This window comes from Helianthus annuus, chromosome 6 (genome assembly GCF_002127325.2).
Source record: "Helianthus annuus cultivar XRQ/B chromosome 6, HanXRQr2.0-SUNRISE, whole genome shotgun sequence".
NCBI classification, from domain to species: Eukaryota; Viridiplantae; Streptophyta; class Magnoliopsida; order Asterales; family Asteraceae; genus Helianthus; species Helianthus annuus.
In genome coordinates, this window is record NC_035438.2 from 25,890,631 (window position 1) to 25,904,051 (window position 13,421).

General features: G+C 34.7%; 1 protein-coding gene across 1 annotated transcript; it reads right to left on the reverse strand.

The window, feature by feature from the left end:
* Positions 1-70: 70 nt before the first annotated feature.
* On the reverse strand, positions 71-13,120 carry LOC110944550 (protein FAR1-RELATED SEQUENCE 2-like). Its single transcript, XM_022186210.1, has 5 exons — positions 12,660-13,120; positions 11,976-12,234; positions 11,599-11,828; positions 11,123-11,174; positions 71-310 (listed from the first exon to the last, which is right to left on the reverse strand). Exons 1-5 carry the CDS (start codon positions 13,118-13,120, stop codon positions 71-73), a joined length of 1,242 nt encoding a protein of 413 aa, XP_022041902.1.
* Positions 13,121-13,421: the final 301 nt, after the last annotated feature.

Here is a 13,421-nt window from a genome sequence, read left to right on the forward strand (position 1 = left end):
CTCCTATTTTTTGTAGTTATCCGCCACCCAAGACCCTTTGTTTGCTGCTATTCTGTACATAATTGGATAGTTATCCATAAGATTCAATACCACTCGAGGAAGACGACTCGCCACTGCTTGAACTGCTCGATCCGCTAGAGCTGCTGCTTGCATTCTCATTTCCATGACCTGCAGCTTGACCCTGTTCACCACCATCATCTTTCTCAATCTCCACATGTGGGAAGCTGCTCTCCAGCATCTCATCGCCAATATCAACTCCCCTATTTTTTTGTAGTTGTCTGCCACCCAAGACCCTTTGTTTGCTGCAATTCTGTACATAATTGGATAGTTATAACAACACAGTCTAATTTTCAACATAATGCACATGTGCATATAATTTAATACAATATCATTTGCAATCAACATAATGCACATGTGCATATAATTTAATACAACATCATTTACAGTAAATATAATACACATGTGCATATCATTTAATACAATATCATTTACAAAGTATATACATCATTTACAGTCAACATAATACCTTTTAGTCACATATCGAATGAATTGCAACTCTTGATGTTATGTATTTATAGGTGTATTGTGTCCGTCAACTGTATTATCGGAAGATGGACCAACAATGTCACCAACAATGTCTGCATCAGATGTATGAGAAGGATTATCAGAGAATGTATGAGGAAGAACATCAGATGTAAATGGTGATGTAGAGGATGCTGTAAACACCGTTTCCGGCTGCCACCGCTGTGAAATCCGGTGTGTTACATGATTGCCGTCGTAAACACCGTGCCTAATTTATTTGGCTAAATCCGATGTAAATTAAAGATTTATATATGAACCTTTTACCTGAGAAGATACCACTTGGCTAAAAATTCACCATCACTTCTGACCTGCAACTACCACCAAACACCAAACAAGAATGCCTAATTTATTTGGGATTCGAATAGACTAAAACCTGCTGGAGTATGCTATATGTAAAATTGAATTACTTACAGCAGCCATCGTCCTGTCATTGCAACTTGTTTCGATTCCAGAACAACCAAATAATCTTTCAAAACGAGATTCGAATCAAGGGCAAATCATAAATTGAAATCATAGCATAAACATCTGAATTGGATTCGAAAACTAAAACCTTTAGATGTCGTAGGTTCAACTCCAACACGAGATGAGTCAGACGAAGCCATGTGTAGCCGAAATCAGTATCCTAACGCCGTAATCAGTATCCCAATCGAATTCCCTGTAAGATCGCCGCCGTGAAACTCACCGCCGTAGATCTCCGTCGCCGATTAAGCAAAATCTCCAGCGAAACCCTAGATTGTGAATGACGATGGTGAACAGGGGCTGAAATAAGAGGAGAGCGTGTTTTTTTATTAAATGTCATTTAATTACAAATTTGCCATGTGTTCACATTGGTTCTCGCGGTTCTCGCAATAATGGGTGGTTCCTAACGGATCTTTATCCTATATATATATATATATATATATATATATATATATATATATATATATATATATATATATATATATAGTGGAGAGTTCAAATGAGAAAAATTTTGTGTAAGAAGAAAAAAGAAGAAATTTCAACCAATAAGAATGCTTTATTTTACTTCATTTAATATAATTATTTAATGTTACTACAAGGGTACATTGGTAAATCTACATAAGTAATTAATTTGTAGTCTTCCTCTTTGATAGCTAGTACATTAAATTTTTTGTAACTTATCTTCAAATATATATTTTTTCAAAAAAATAATATAAAATAATTTAAAATGTAGGATAAATTACGAGTTGTGTAGGACAAATTACGAGTTGTGTAGGATAAATTTCAACGTGTAGGATGAATTTCGAAATATGTAGGATAACTTTTGATGTGTGTAGGAAAAAAAAGTTAAGGTGGAGAATAATAGTCTTTATGACTAATTAATTAGTCAAAAATGATAATAAATAAGATAAGTGAAAAAACTATTTAATGTTTTACAAAATTACCCTTTGTTCTTTTTCTTCTCAATTAAATTTTCTTCTCAAATAAACCTTCCCCTATATATATATATATATATATATATAGAGAGAGAGAGAGAGAGAGAGTAGGAGTTGGGTGGAAAGTCTATTTTTCCTAGAAAGTCTAGGAAGGAATAAGATTTGGACATGTGTCATTGAGGGATTTTAAGTAGAAGGGCTATCATGTAATTTCACATTTTAATTTTATTTTTGAAATGTATCTTCATTAACTAAAATTCCATGATTTTCGGATTTTTTATTGTTTTCGAATTCAAATCTGCAAGTTAATGTGTTTATCTGAAACTATCAGCATGTTCTTGGTGATGTGTTTTACCAGTCAGAGAGGTTGAAGTCAGTGTGTTTTAACAATCTGAAGTCAATATATAATCAGATTGTGTTTTAACAGTTATTTTGCATTTTAACACTCTGAATGTGTTTTATGTTGTTGTCTATGTCACATTACATCACATTGTGTTTTTTGATGATTATATTACATCATAATGTGTTTTACAACAGTTTATTTTTATACTGGAGTTTAACAAATCTGATTGTGTTTTAAGTCAGCAGATTTGCTGGAGGATTCTTGATATTGTGTTTTAACAGCAAGCAGATTCTTGACATTGTGTTTTAACAGCAAGCAGGCCATTGTGTTTTAACAGCAAGCAGATTCTTGACGATGTGTTTTAACAGCAAGCAGATTGTTAACGCTGTGTTTTAACAGCAAGCAGATTCTTGACGCTGTGTTTTAACAGCAAGCAGATTCTTGACGCTGTGTTTTAACAGCAAGCAGATTCTTGACGTCGTGTTTTAACAGCAAGCAGATTCTTGACGCTGTGTTTTAACAGCAAGCAGATTCTTGACGCTGTGTTTTACATGCCTCTCTACAATCATCAATTAAAACATAAAAAACACAGCCAAGTTACAAGCAGATTAAGACCGAAAACGTATATGCACTTCAAGAACTTTAATCACAACAAAAGATATGAATACCTAGTGAAGAAAAGGGGTATCAACAAGCCTTGGAACCGAAATCTCAATGCTTTTGGGTTCCTGTTTTGCGTCGCCAACAGCAAGGGGGAGTAGAGATCGCAGGTTTTATTATGTTTAGGGTTGGATTGGAGAGAGAAAGAGAGAAAATCAAATCAATAATGGAGAGAGAGGGAAAATCCCATGAAAGTAGGGATTGCTGTTATCTAATTGATTTAAAAAAACGGCCATTTGACAAAATTGCCCCTATTCATTTAAAACAATCAATTAATTAAACTCAAATATTACAAGATTGCCATTGAATTAATCTCAACCCTTAAACACACCAATCGGATGGACCAGATCGCTTCCTATACTTTCTAGGAAAAACACACTTTCCGTGCGAACCCTACTCTCTCTCTCTCTCCCTCTCTCTCTCTCTCTCTCTATATATATATATATATATATATATATAGTGAGGTTCTAGAGTGAACACTAGTGTATTAATGAACTGAGTGAACAAATCCTGACCATTGATTTACATCATCAAATCGTAAAATACACTAGTGTATTTTCATCAGTGTTGTAAGAATCGCTAGACGCTAGTCGGGCGGTGGGGTACCGACTAGCGATTAATCGGGATTATCGGATCAAGATTTTTATATGTAATTTTTAGTTATATATATACACACATATTTTTATATGTAGTTTTCTAAAGCAGATATTTTTTAGCCACTCATTGATACATTTATTTAAGTAATTAGATAGAATTTATAACGTTTGGTCGAAATTTGGCCGGCGTCTGGCCAAAATTTGGGCAGAATAGGACCGCCGTTGACTGCCTTGTGATTAATCGGCCATTAATCGGTGAACCTCCGATTAGTGATTAATCGGCGATTAATCGGAGAATAGTCGGGATTTTTACAACTATGATTTTCATCATACACTGGTGTATTTTCATCAGTAAATCCTGGCCATTGATTTACACTTGTGTATTTTCATCATACACTAGAATTAGTTTACACAGTTCATTATCAAGGGGGTTGTTCACAAATGAACGTAACCCTATATATATATAGGGAGGGGCTCATGCGAGAACCACCCTTATTGTGAGAACCTTGAGAACCAATGTGAACACAACCTAAAATAGCTAAAAAAACCCTAAAAAAAACCTAACCCCCACCCCCCCCCCCTAAAGAAAAAACCTAAACCCCCCCCCAAAAAAAAACCTACCCCCCCCCCCAAGCTAAATGCTAAAAAAACCTAAAAAAAACCTAACCCCCCCCCACCCAAAAACCTAAATCCCCCTCCCCCACCCCCCAAAAACCTAAACCCCCTCCCCCACCCCCCAAAAACCTAAACCCCCCCCCCCCCCCCCAAGCTAAAATGCTAAAAACTAAACCCTCAAAAAACCTAAAAAAATCTAAAGAAAATCTAAAAAAATCAAAAAAAAATCTAAAAAATTTTTTTTGAATTTTTTAATATTTTTTATGTTAAAATCGCTACTTTTAGAAGTCAATAAAAAATTTTTTTTTTTTTTGCTTCGAAAAGTAGCGATTTTTTTATAAAAAATATTACAAAATTCAAAAAAAAAAATTTTGTGTGATTTTTAGCTATTTTTAAGCATTTTTGGTGTGTTCACATTGGTTCTCGCAGTTCTCACAATAAGAGGTGGTTCTCGCATGATCTTCTCCCTATATATATATATATATATATATATATATATATTGAACGAAAAATTTGGATTATTTACGAACGACTAGAATTTCATCGTACCACCAACGTAACCAACCGATCATATTCATCTGCACTAGACAATAATGCTTATACACCAATTCAAGAGGAAACCCAATAAATTTAGGAAAAACTCCCCATGTGGAAATCGAACCCAGAATCTAATGGTCCTTAAACCTTATCTCACCTCTAAAATGTCACTAGGCTATAATGCCGAGGGCGCATATATATATATATATATATATATAGGGGACCGCTAAAATGAGAACCACCTCCAGTTGTAAGAACTGAGAGAACCACTTTCTAGCCTTTGGATCAAGGAGATGGATGGATGAGATTTAAAGTAACTAAAATTAATATTAAATAGATTTTGTCTTATTATGTCTTTAATATTATAATCCAAAAGGGTAGTATAGTAAAATTACACTATTTTGTCTTTATATATATATTATATTTAATTGTCTTTTTGTTTTATTCATTAATTACTTTATATTAAAAATTCAGAATTTTATGTTAAACAAAAATTTCAAAATTCAGATTTGTCTAACAAATTTTTATTAAAATCATTTTTTTAATTCAGATTTTGTGATAATTTTTTATTAAAAGAATATTTTTATTAAAATCTCTTTTTAAATTAACATTTTTTTAACAAACCGAATTTTTTTGCGCGCCGGTTTTTGGCGTCCCGTTTTACCGTGACGTTTTTTACGCGCCGGTTTTTTCAACGCGCCGGTTTTTGGCGTCCCGAATTTTTTTGCGCGCCGGTTTTTGGCTTCGGTTTTTCAACGCGTCGTTTTTTTCAACGCGCCGTTTTTTTACGTTAACGTTATTTACGTTTTACGTGCCGGCTTTTTACGTTAACGTTTTTTTACGTTTTACGCGCCGGTTTTTTACGTTTTACACGCCGGTTTTCTACGTTAACGTTTTTTACGTTTTTACGTTTTACGCGCCGGTTTTTAAATGACATTTACGTAAAACTTTTTACGTTTTACTAAAAAAACTTTATGTTTTACGTTTTACCTAAAACTTTTTACGTTTTACAAAAAACTTTTTACGTTTTACGAAAAACTTTTTACGTTTAACGAAAAAAAAATTACGTTTTACGTAAAACTTTTTACGTTTTACGTAAAACGTAAAACTTTTTACGTTTTACGTTTATGTAAAACTTTTTTACGTTTTACGTAAACCTTTCTACGTTTTACTAAAAAAAACTTTATGTTTTACGTTTTATGAAAAAAAATTACGTTTTACGAAAAACTTTTTACGTTTTACGTTTTACGTAAAACTTTTTACGGTTTACGGTTTACGGTTTACGTAAAACTTTTTACGTCTTACGAAAAAAAATTTACTTTTTACGTTTTATGTAAAACGTAAAACGTTAACGTTTTACGTTTTACGTAAAACGTAAAACGTTTTACGTTTTGCGTTTTACGTTTTACGTTTTACGGTTTGCGTTTTACGTAAGACTTTTTACGATTTACGTAAAACGTTTTACGTAAAACTTTTTACGCTTCACGTTTTTACGTTTTACGTAAAAACGTTTACGGGTTATTTTTTTTTTACAAAATTTTTTTTTACGCAAAAACGTACACACCCAGAAATTGCAAATTCGGGAGGTGTCTCAGATATATTATTGTCATCATCGACGCCTCAAAAAAAAATATAAAAACCCAACAAACATAAAAAACAAAGGGTATCTCGAAAAAAAAAACGGGGTTTGGCTCAGATTATCCAATAATCAACAGGCTGCAAAAGTGGGGTTGCAGGATCAAAAACCCTACCCTCCGCCGTCCTTGCCGCGCCATCGTCATCAAAATCTACGGGTTTTTTTTTTCATCATCGCCACCCCGTCGATCGTATCAAAACCCACAGATTTAAATATCACAAATCAAAACCCATAGATCAACATAAACAACATTCAAACCCAAACTCAACCCAGATTCAACATGAACAAGCGGGCACCTGTAAAAACAACATCGAAGCCAACCAACAGAAGCACACAAAACATCTCTAATAAAACACCCAAATACCCATTTCATAAAGAATACCCAAAAATCAAAGGAATATTCAAGAACACAAAATCAACCCCTCAAAAAAGCACCAGATTCAAGAACACAAGTCATCCCCTATCAAACATAATCAACAGATCAAAACTTTCAAAAGCACTAGCAAAACAGAATCAACCTATCAATAGTTGATTCCTAAACCTATCAAAAGAATCAACGATCAAAACAGATCAAAACCCACAAAAATCAAGAAACCCCCAATAAACTCAAAAAATTGTTTCCAGATTCAAAACTTTGAAAAGCACCATAAAAAAACTTACCAAAATAAACACAGCAACATCATCAGCCGTTAAACAAACCAACGAGGAATTATGCCACACCCAACCCCCCTGTGTGGCAGTGACGTCCAGCGGTTCATCCGCCGCCGCTCACACAGCCACCGCCTCCAAACACCAAAACACCGCCACCCTGTTTTTCTCTGGTCCCCACTACACCGCCAACAAGACCCCCCCTTTCCCTTGCTATATAAACAGAAAATCAAAGGAGATGAAGGTGGTGCAGAGAACGAGGTGCCGTCGGAGAAATGAGGGGGCCGCCGGAGTGGGTCTGGTCTTTAGGAGTCGCCGGTGTGGAGGTGTGGTTGCGGTGGTGCAGGTAAGTTGTGGAGGAGGGATGAGGGTTTTGGGGTTTCTTTTATGAAGATGAGAGAGATGATGGATTTTTGAAAGTTGAAACAATTTGAAGAGAGAGAGATGTGAAGTCAGACATTTGTAGGTAGAGGAGAGAGGAGAGATGAGACAAGACACACATGATGGACATGACATATAAACAAAATGACCTAAATACCCCTTTGGTTGGCATGATCTTATTGGTGGAAAGTGGTTCTCGCGGTTCTTACAACTGGAGGTGGTTCTCATTTTAGCGGTCCCATATATATATATATATATATATATATATATATATATATATATATATATATATATATATATATATATATATATAGTGGGGATCCTACGGAAAGTGTGTTTTTCCTAAAAAGTGTAAAAAGTCATAAAACACAATAATTTCAGGCATAAAACACACCTAAAACTCACAAATAATAGAATGAATATTACTAGAACACCATATTCAAACTCTAATAGTCCATAAAAACTTCAAACACACCATCGTAGAACTATGAATATAAAACACACAATGCTAAACAACATAAAACACAATAATATTTGTCATTCCACAATCAGAGCCTTAACATCTAAAACACAACACAAAACCCACATACATGATGTTTTAGTAATCTTAATCATATTATTTATGGGTTTTTGGTGTGTTTTATGGTTGATATTATGGTGTTTTATAACTTTTTACACTTTTTAGGAAATTTGGACTTTCTGGCCAACTCCTATCCTCTATATATATATATATATATATATATATAGGGAGGGGCTCATGCGAGAACTCCATTTATTGCGAGAACCACGAGAACCAATGTGAACACAACCTAAAATAGCTAAAAAACATAACCCCCACCCCCCCCCCCCTAAAAAAAAAAACCTAACCCCCCCCCCCAAAAAAAAAAAACCTAACCCCCCCCCCCCAAAAAAAACCTAAACCCCCTCCCCCACCCCCCCAAAAACCTAAACCCCCACCCCCTCCCCCCAAGCTAAAATGCTAAAAACTAAACCCTCAAAAAACCTAAAAAAATCTAAAAAAAAAATTTTTTTAATATTTTTTATGCTCAAATCGCTACTTTTAGTGGCAAAAAAATTTTCTTTTTTTTTTTAATTTTTAATTTTTTTTTTGGCTTCGAAAAGTAGCGATTTTTATATAAAATATATTAAAAAAAAATTTGTGTGATTTTTAGCTATTTTTAGGCATTTTTGGTTGTGTTCACATTGGTTCTCACAATAAAAGGTGGTTCTCGCATGATCATCTCCCTATATATATAGGGTTGGGCTATATAGAAAACCCTATCTATATAAAAAACCCTAGAAAACCCAACCTCCCGACAATTTTTTTTGGAAAAAAATAACACATGTAATATACTTGTTTTTAAGACTTTTGGGCCAAAAAAATCAAAAAAGCGCCGAATGGATAATTTTATAAAAAAAATTTCAGCAATTTCTGTCTTTTTTGCCTAACACATGTTAGGCACTGAAATTTGTTTATTTTTTAAAAAAAATCCCTTCGGCGCTTTTTTGTTTTTTTGGCCCAAAACACTCTAAAACATGTATATTACATGTGTTATTTTTTTTCAAAAATAAAATGTCGGGAGGTTGGGTAAAAATGGGTGGAGAATTGGGTTTCCAGAGTTTTCTACCTAAATAAGGGTTTTCTGTCTAGCATTGTCCTCTCTCTCTCTCTATATATATATATATATATATATATATATATATATATATATAGGGGATGGTTGAAATGAAACCCACTTTTATTGTGAAAACTCGTAAACTAACTAAAAAAAAGCCTAAAAAACACACCAAAAAAATTTTATTTTCAATTTTTTTATAAAAAATCGCAGGTTTTTTTATATAAAAAAATTAAAAAAAAATTGTATTACATGTGTAATACTACACACACATGTGTAGTATTACACATGTGCACTATATTTTTTTTGAAATTTTTTTATATACTAAAAGTGGCGAAAACTGGTATGCAAAAAAAAAATTTTTGGTATGTTTTTTTGGCTTTTTTAGTTAGTTTTCGAGTTTTCTTGTTAACTAGTGGTTTTCATTTGAACCTTCCCCTATATATATATAGGGTCAGGATTTACAGAAAACGGTGAAAAGTGTGAGAACGAAGAGAACAATTATAGATTGTCAGATCAAAACAATCTATGGACTAGATGACGCGGTGACGTTTTCGTAAATAACATCACTTTTATTAAGTGGGCGCGCTTCATTAAGGGTAAAAAAGTCTTTTGACTTCTCTATACAAAACGTCAAACTCATGAATAAAACGCCACTAAAAATCCCGCCTTAACCTACATAGCACAAATCATCCTAATCTAAATGCCATTAGATATAAAACGCCAGACCTTGTTTTTAACTGATAAATCTGAACAAACAGAGTAACTGAAACAACGCAACTTAATTACTAGCCTTTATTATAATAAAATCGCGCCTAATATACGTGCCAAAAACTTCCTATATAAACAACCTCTCAGACCTACTAATAATCACACCAAACCCCAAACGCCATATTTTCCTATATACCATTCATCTTAGAAAATGCCAAAAAACCCAAATATCAAATATTCCAATCGACGTTTCTTTAAGATACACTATTTTCTCAGTAATCTTTCGCTCGATGTGATGGGCAAAATCCTTATGCTGGGATATTTTCCATCTCATTGAGTAAAATCTTATTGAGTCTATCCTTAATATAAACGCCAAAACATACAAAAACCACAAAATTGCAAAAACGTCATTTCTTGGAGATTCAATTTTGTTCTTAATAAAGTTTAGCTGAACGGGGTGGACAACATTGTTAGACATCTTTTTTGACTGAGGATTAACAATGTTGTCCATCTCGTTTAACAAAACATATTGAGTTTAGCATGACCAAAATTAGAGGTTTATGGTAGTTTTATTTAGTGGCTTTTTTGGCATTTGATTTGCTTGTCCGATCTTATATTGTTTGTTATGTAACTTCGAAATAACATGTTATGAACAAACAGGTAAAAATGATGGAAAAAATGATATATAAATGATGTAAAATGCCAAACTGAGATCTGTGTGTTTTCTGTAAGAATGAAAAATACAAAACGCCAAACTACTCTTCACTGGCTCTCGAAGACCTTGTCGATCTTCTTTTAATTATGGCATGTTTGCATGTCGATGCGTAGTCTCCATAGCCTTTGCAATTCTGACACTGTCTTTCTTTGGCCCGGGGTTTCGACTATGATTTCTTTTTCTCGATTGCTATCTCCTGTTTAGATTTCGGGCGCTTCCGAGAACCAGAACCATTGGTTTATACCCAACAGGGATTCTTATCGGATTATTGTCGTTTTTATATTGACCGGTTATCTCGGCATATCTATCCCTAGTACTAGCGGGAGGAGCAACAATCTGCATATCTTGAACCTTCTTCATATAAGATTGAACATGATCCTTGTATAAGGATAGCTCCTCTTTATTACCAGATAAACAGTTCAAAGTATATTCCGTTGAAAAAATAATATCTCGCATCATACTTTGCACATCGGGATCAAGCTCGGTCATATATTCACGACTAATTGAGTATTCCGGGGAGCACTTTTGGGGAAGCTTCTTTGCGCCATCTATTCAAAATGTATTGTTTTGGAAATTCCCTAATGTCCATACTTCTCAAAACATAGAATATATGTCTACATAGCAAACCAAACTGCTCAAAACGCCTGCATGAGCAACTGCATGTGCAATCAGACTTACGGTACATTACCTGAAAAACGCCAAAAACAATATCTCTATAACGCCATACAGAGAATGTTTGTCTAAAAAAATAAAAAAAACACAATTGGATATGATAAAACGCGATGCACAGAAAACGCCATATAAAAAACAAAAACGCCATTGTTTACCTCAAATAAGGATGTACAAGGCTGCTGGAAGTCATTTATGTAGAACCTAACAAACCCATCGGGCTGATCTTCGTAACGTTGATTTATGCAATCCGCAATTCCAATTAGCTCAGCTTGAACGTCATAAAAAATATTTTTTTTTGTATATGTCAGCAGCTTGGCCTTCCAACACTTGGTAATTACTCTTCAACTGGGATCGTTTGTATCGAGATTCATGATCATTTTCCGGTGCGTGTGACGTTGTGCTTCTATTGCAATTTCGTAATGAGTCATGAACTCACCAAGAGTAGCTTTTGAATTGCACACTTGACCAAAAAAATGATTCTCACTCTCCTACCTTGATGTCGTTCGCATAAGGCCCGACAGCTCTTCCATTCTATAGTATGCAGGGATCCAAGATTCCCTGAGTGCAAAAATATCAGAAAGCCAGTCATTATCAGCTAAATTGAACAATCCGATAACCACTTCCCATTCTGATTCAAACTCTTCAGGTGTGAGAATATCCATCCACACAACACCACAAATACGTTCTTTGAAATTGGTGGAATTGCATAGCCTAACACCAACCTATGTATAACACGAAAACGCCATGCATAAAAAAACATATATATTACACAAAGACAAAACTTAATTAAAAAAACAGTAACAAGGTACAGAACGCCATGTATTTTAAAACGCAGTGTATCCTAAAACGCCAAAGGTATGCATATCAACCTTCAGAGAAAGTTTATGCATGACATGCCACATGCATAACCGATGCCTCGTGTCAACAAATACAACAGAAATAGCCTTCTTCATTGCTGGATCTTGGTCAGTGACAACAACTTTTGGTTGAGAACCAACAGCTTTTAGAAAAACTCTCAACAACCGATTATACGTATCAACAGTTTCCGACGCCAATAATGCAGCACCAAATGTAACATTGCAGTGATGATTGTCTATACCAGTGAATGGTACAAACACCATAGCGTATCTGCATATGAAAACGCCATGAGAACTAAAACAATAATAAAACGTCATTGCATGTAAACTCATAAAACGCCATTGCATGTAAACTCATAAAAACGCCATTGCATGTAAACTCATAAAAACGCCATTGCATGTAAACTCATAAAAACGCCATTGCATGTAAACTCATAAAACGCAAAAAAAGAACAGAAGAAGTTGGATTATAAAATATTTCTTGTTGGAACGATATGTGGCATCAAATGAAATCACCTCACCATACACATGGTAATTACGTTTGGCTTGATCGTCACACCAAAAAAGTCCCTTCAAAAGTTTGTCTTTGTATGTGAAGTAATCATACGAGAAATTAGGCTGGGAATGTTTTTTTTTTCATCCAAATGTCTCACAACCATATCGGCGTCGTATTCCCCTATAAACAAGTTAATTTGCCTCTTGTAGTTCTTAAATTCAACTTTACTTACACCCACGTCTTCAAAACCGCCAAAACAAGTCTTCATAACACTAAACGCCTTGACTAGACCCAAATTCAACTTAGACATGCTGTGTATAACATGCTTTTGGAGCTGCGTAAGGTGTCGTTCAGTTAGAAGAAAATGCTCATCAGGACGTTCAACAAGATCATGGTTGTGTTCCTCGACAAACTTATAAACCTTCCATGATCTAGCCTCAAAAATTACACATAACAGTGCACCACAATCAGTCCTCTTTGAAAAGTTGGATCGCACTAAACGCTCCTTTTGATTGGGGTCCAAAGTATCAACCTTCTTGTCCTTATATACCCCAGCTCTCATACACATGTAATACTTAATATGTAATACACCTTTGGAGTTTTTCATTTCAGTCCCTTTCCTGACTGAAAACCCAAAAGCCGTGGCATACTTAACATACATTGAATTACAATCATCAAGGCTGTTGGTGCATATATCTGTCGACTTCGTCTTGTATCGAGTCTTGTAATAGGTTAGATAGATCAGGGCACGTTATATGAGAAAAACGAGAAACATGTAAGATGTAGCCACTTCGCACGAACTGGTAATGCCAGTTCGCACGAACTGACACTTCGTGTGAGGTTGTTCCATGCGAAGTGGGTGGTCTTTAAATAGGTGCCTTGGTCATTTCATTTGTAAGGTTTGGATTCCGGTAGCGAAGCTCTGCCGAAGTATCTCTAGGCTGTAAACCGTCATCAAATCA

Coding starts and splice junctions, on each gene's coding strand:
- LOC110944550 (XM_022186210.1), bottom strand. CDS start 13,120: ATGTATGTTAAGTATGCCACGGCTTTTGGGTTTTCAGTCAGGAAAGGG. Junction 12,235..12,659: donor GAATTTAAGAACTACAAGAG/GCAAATTAACTT, acceptor TTTCATATGCAG/ATACGCTATGGTGTTTGTAC. Junction 311..11,122: donor TTGTTTTTGGCGTTTTTCAG/GTAATGTACCGT, acceptor AATTATGTACAG/AATTGCAGCAAACAAAGGGT.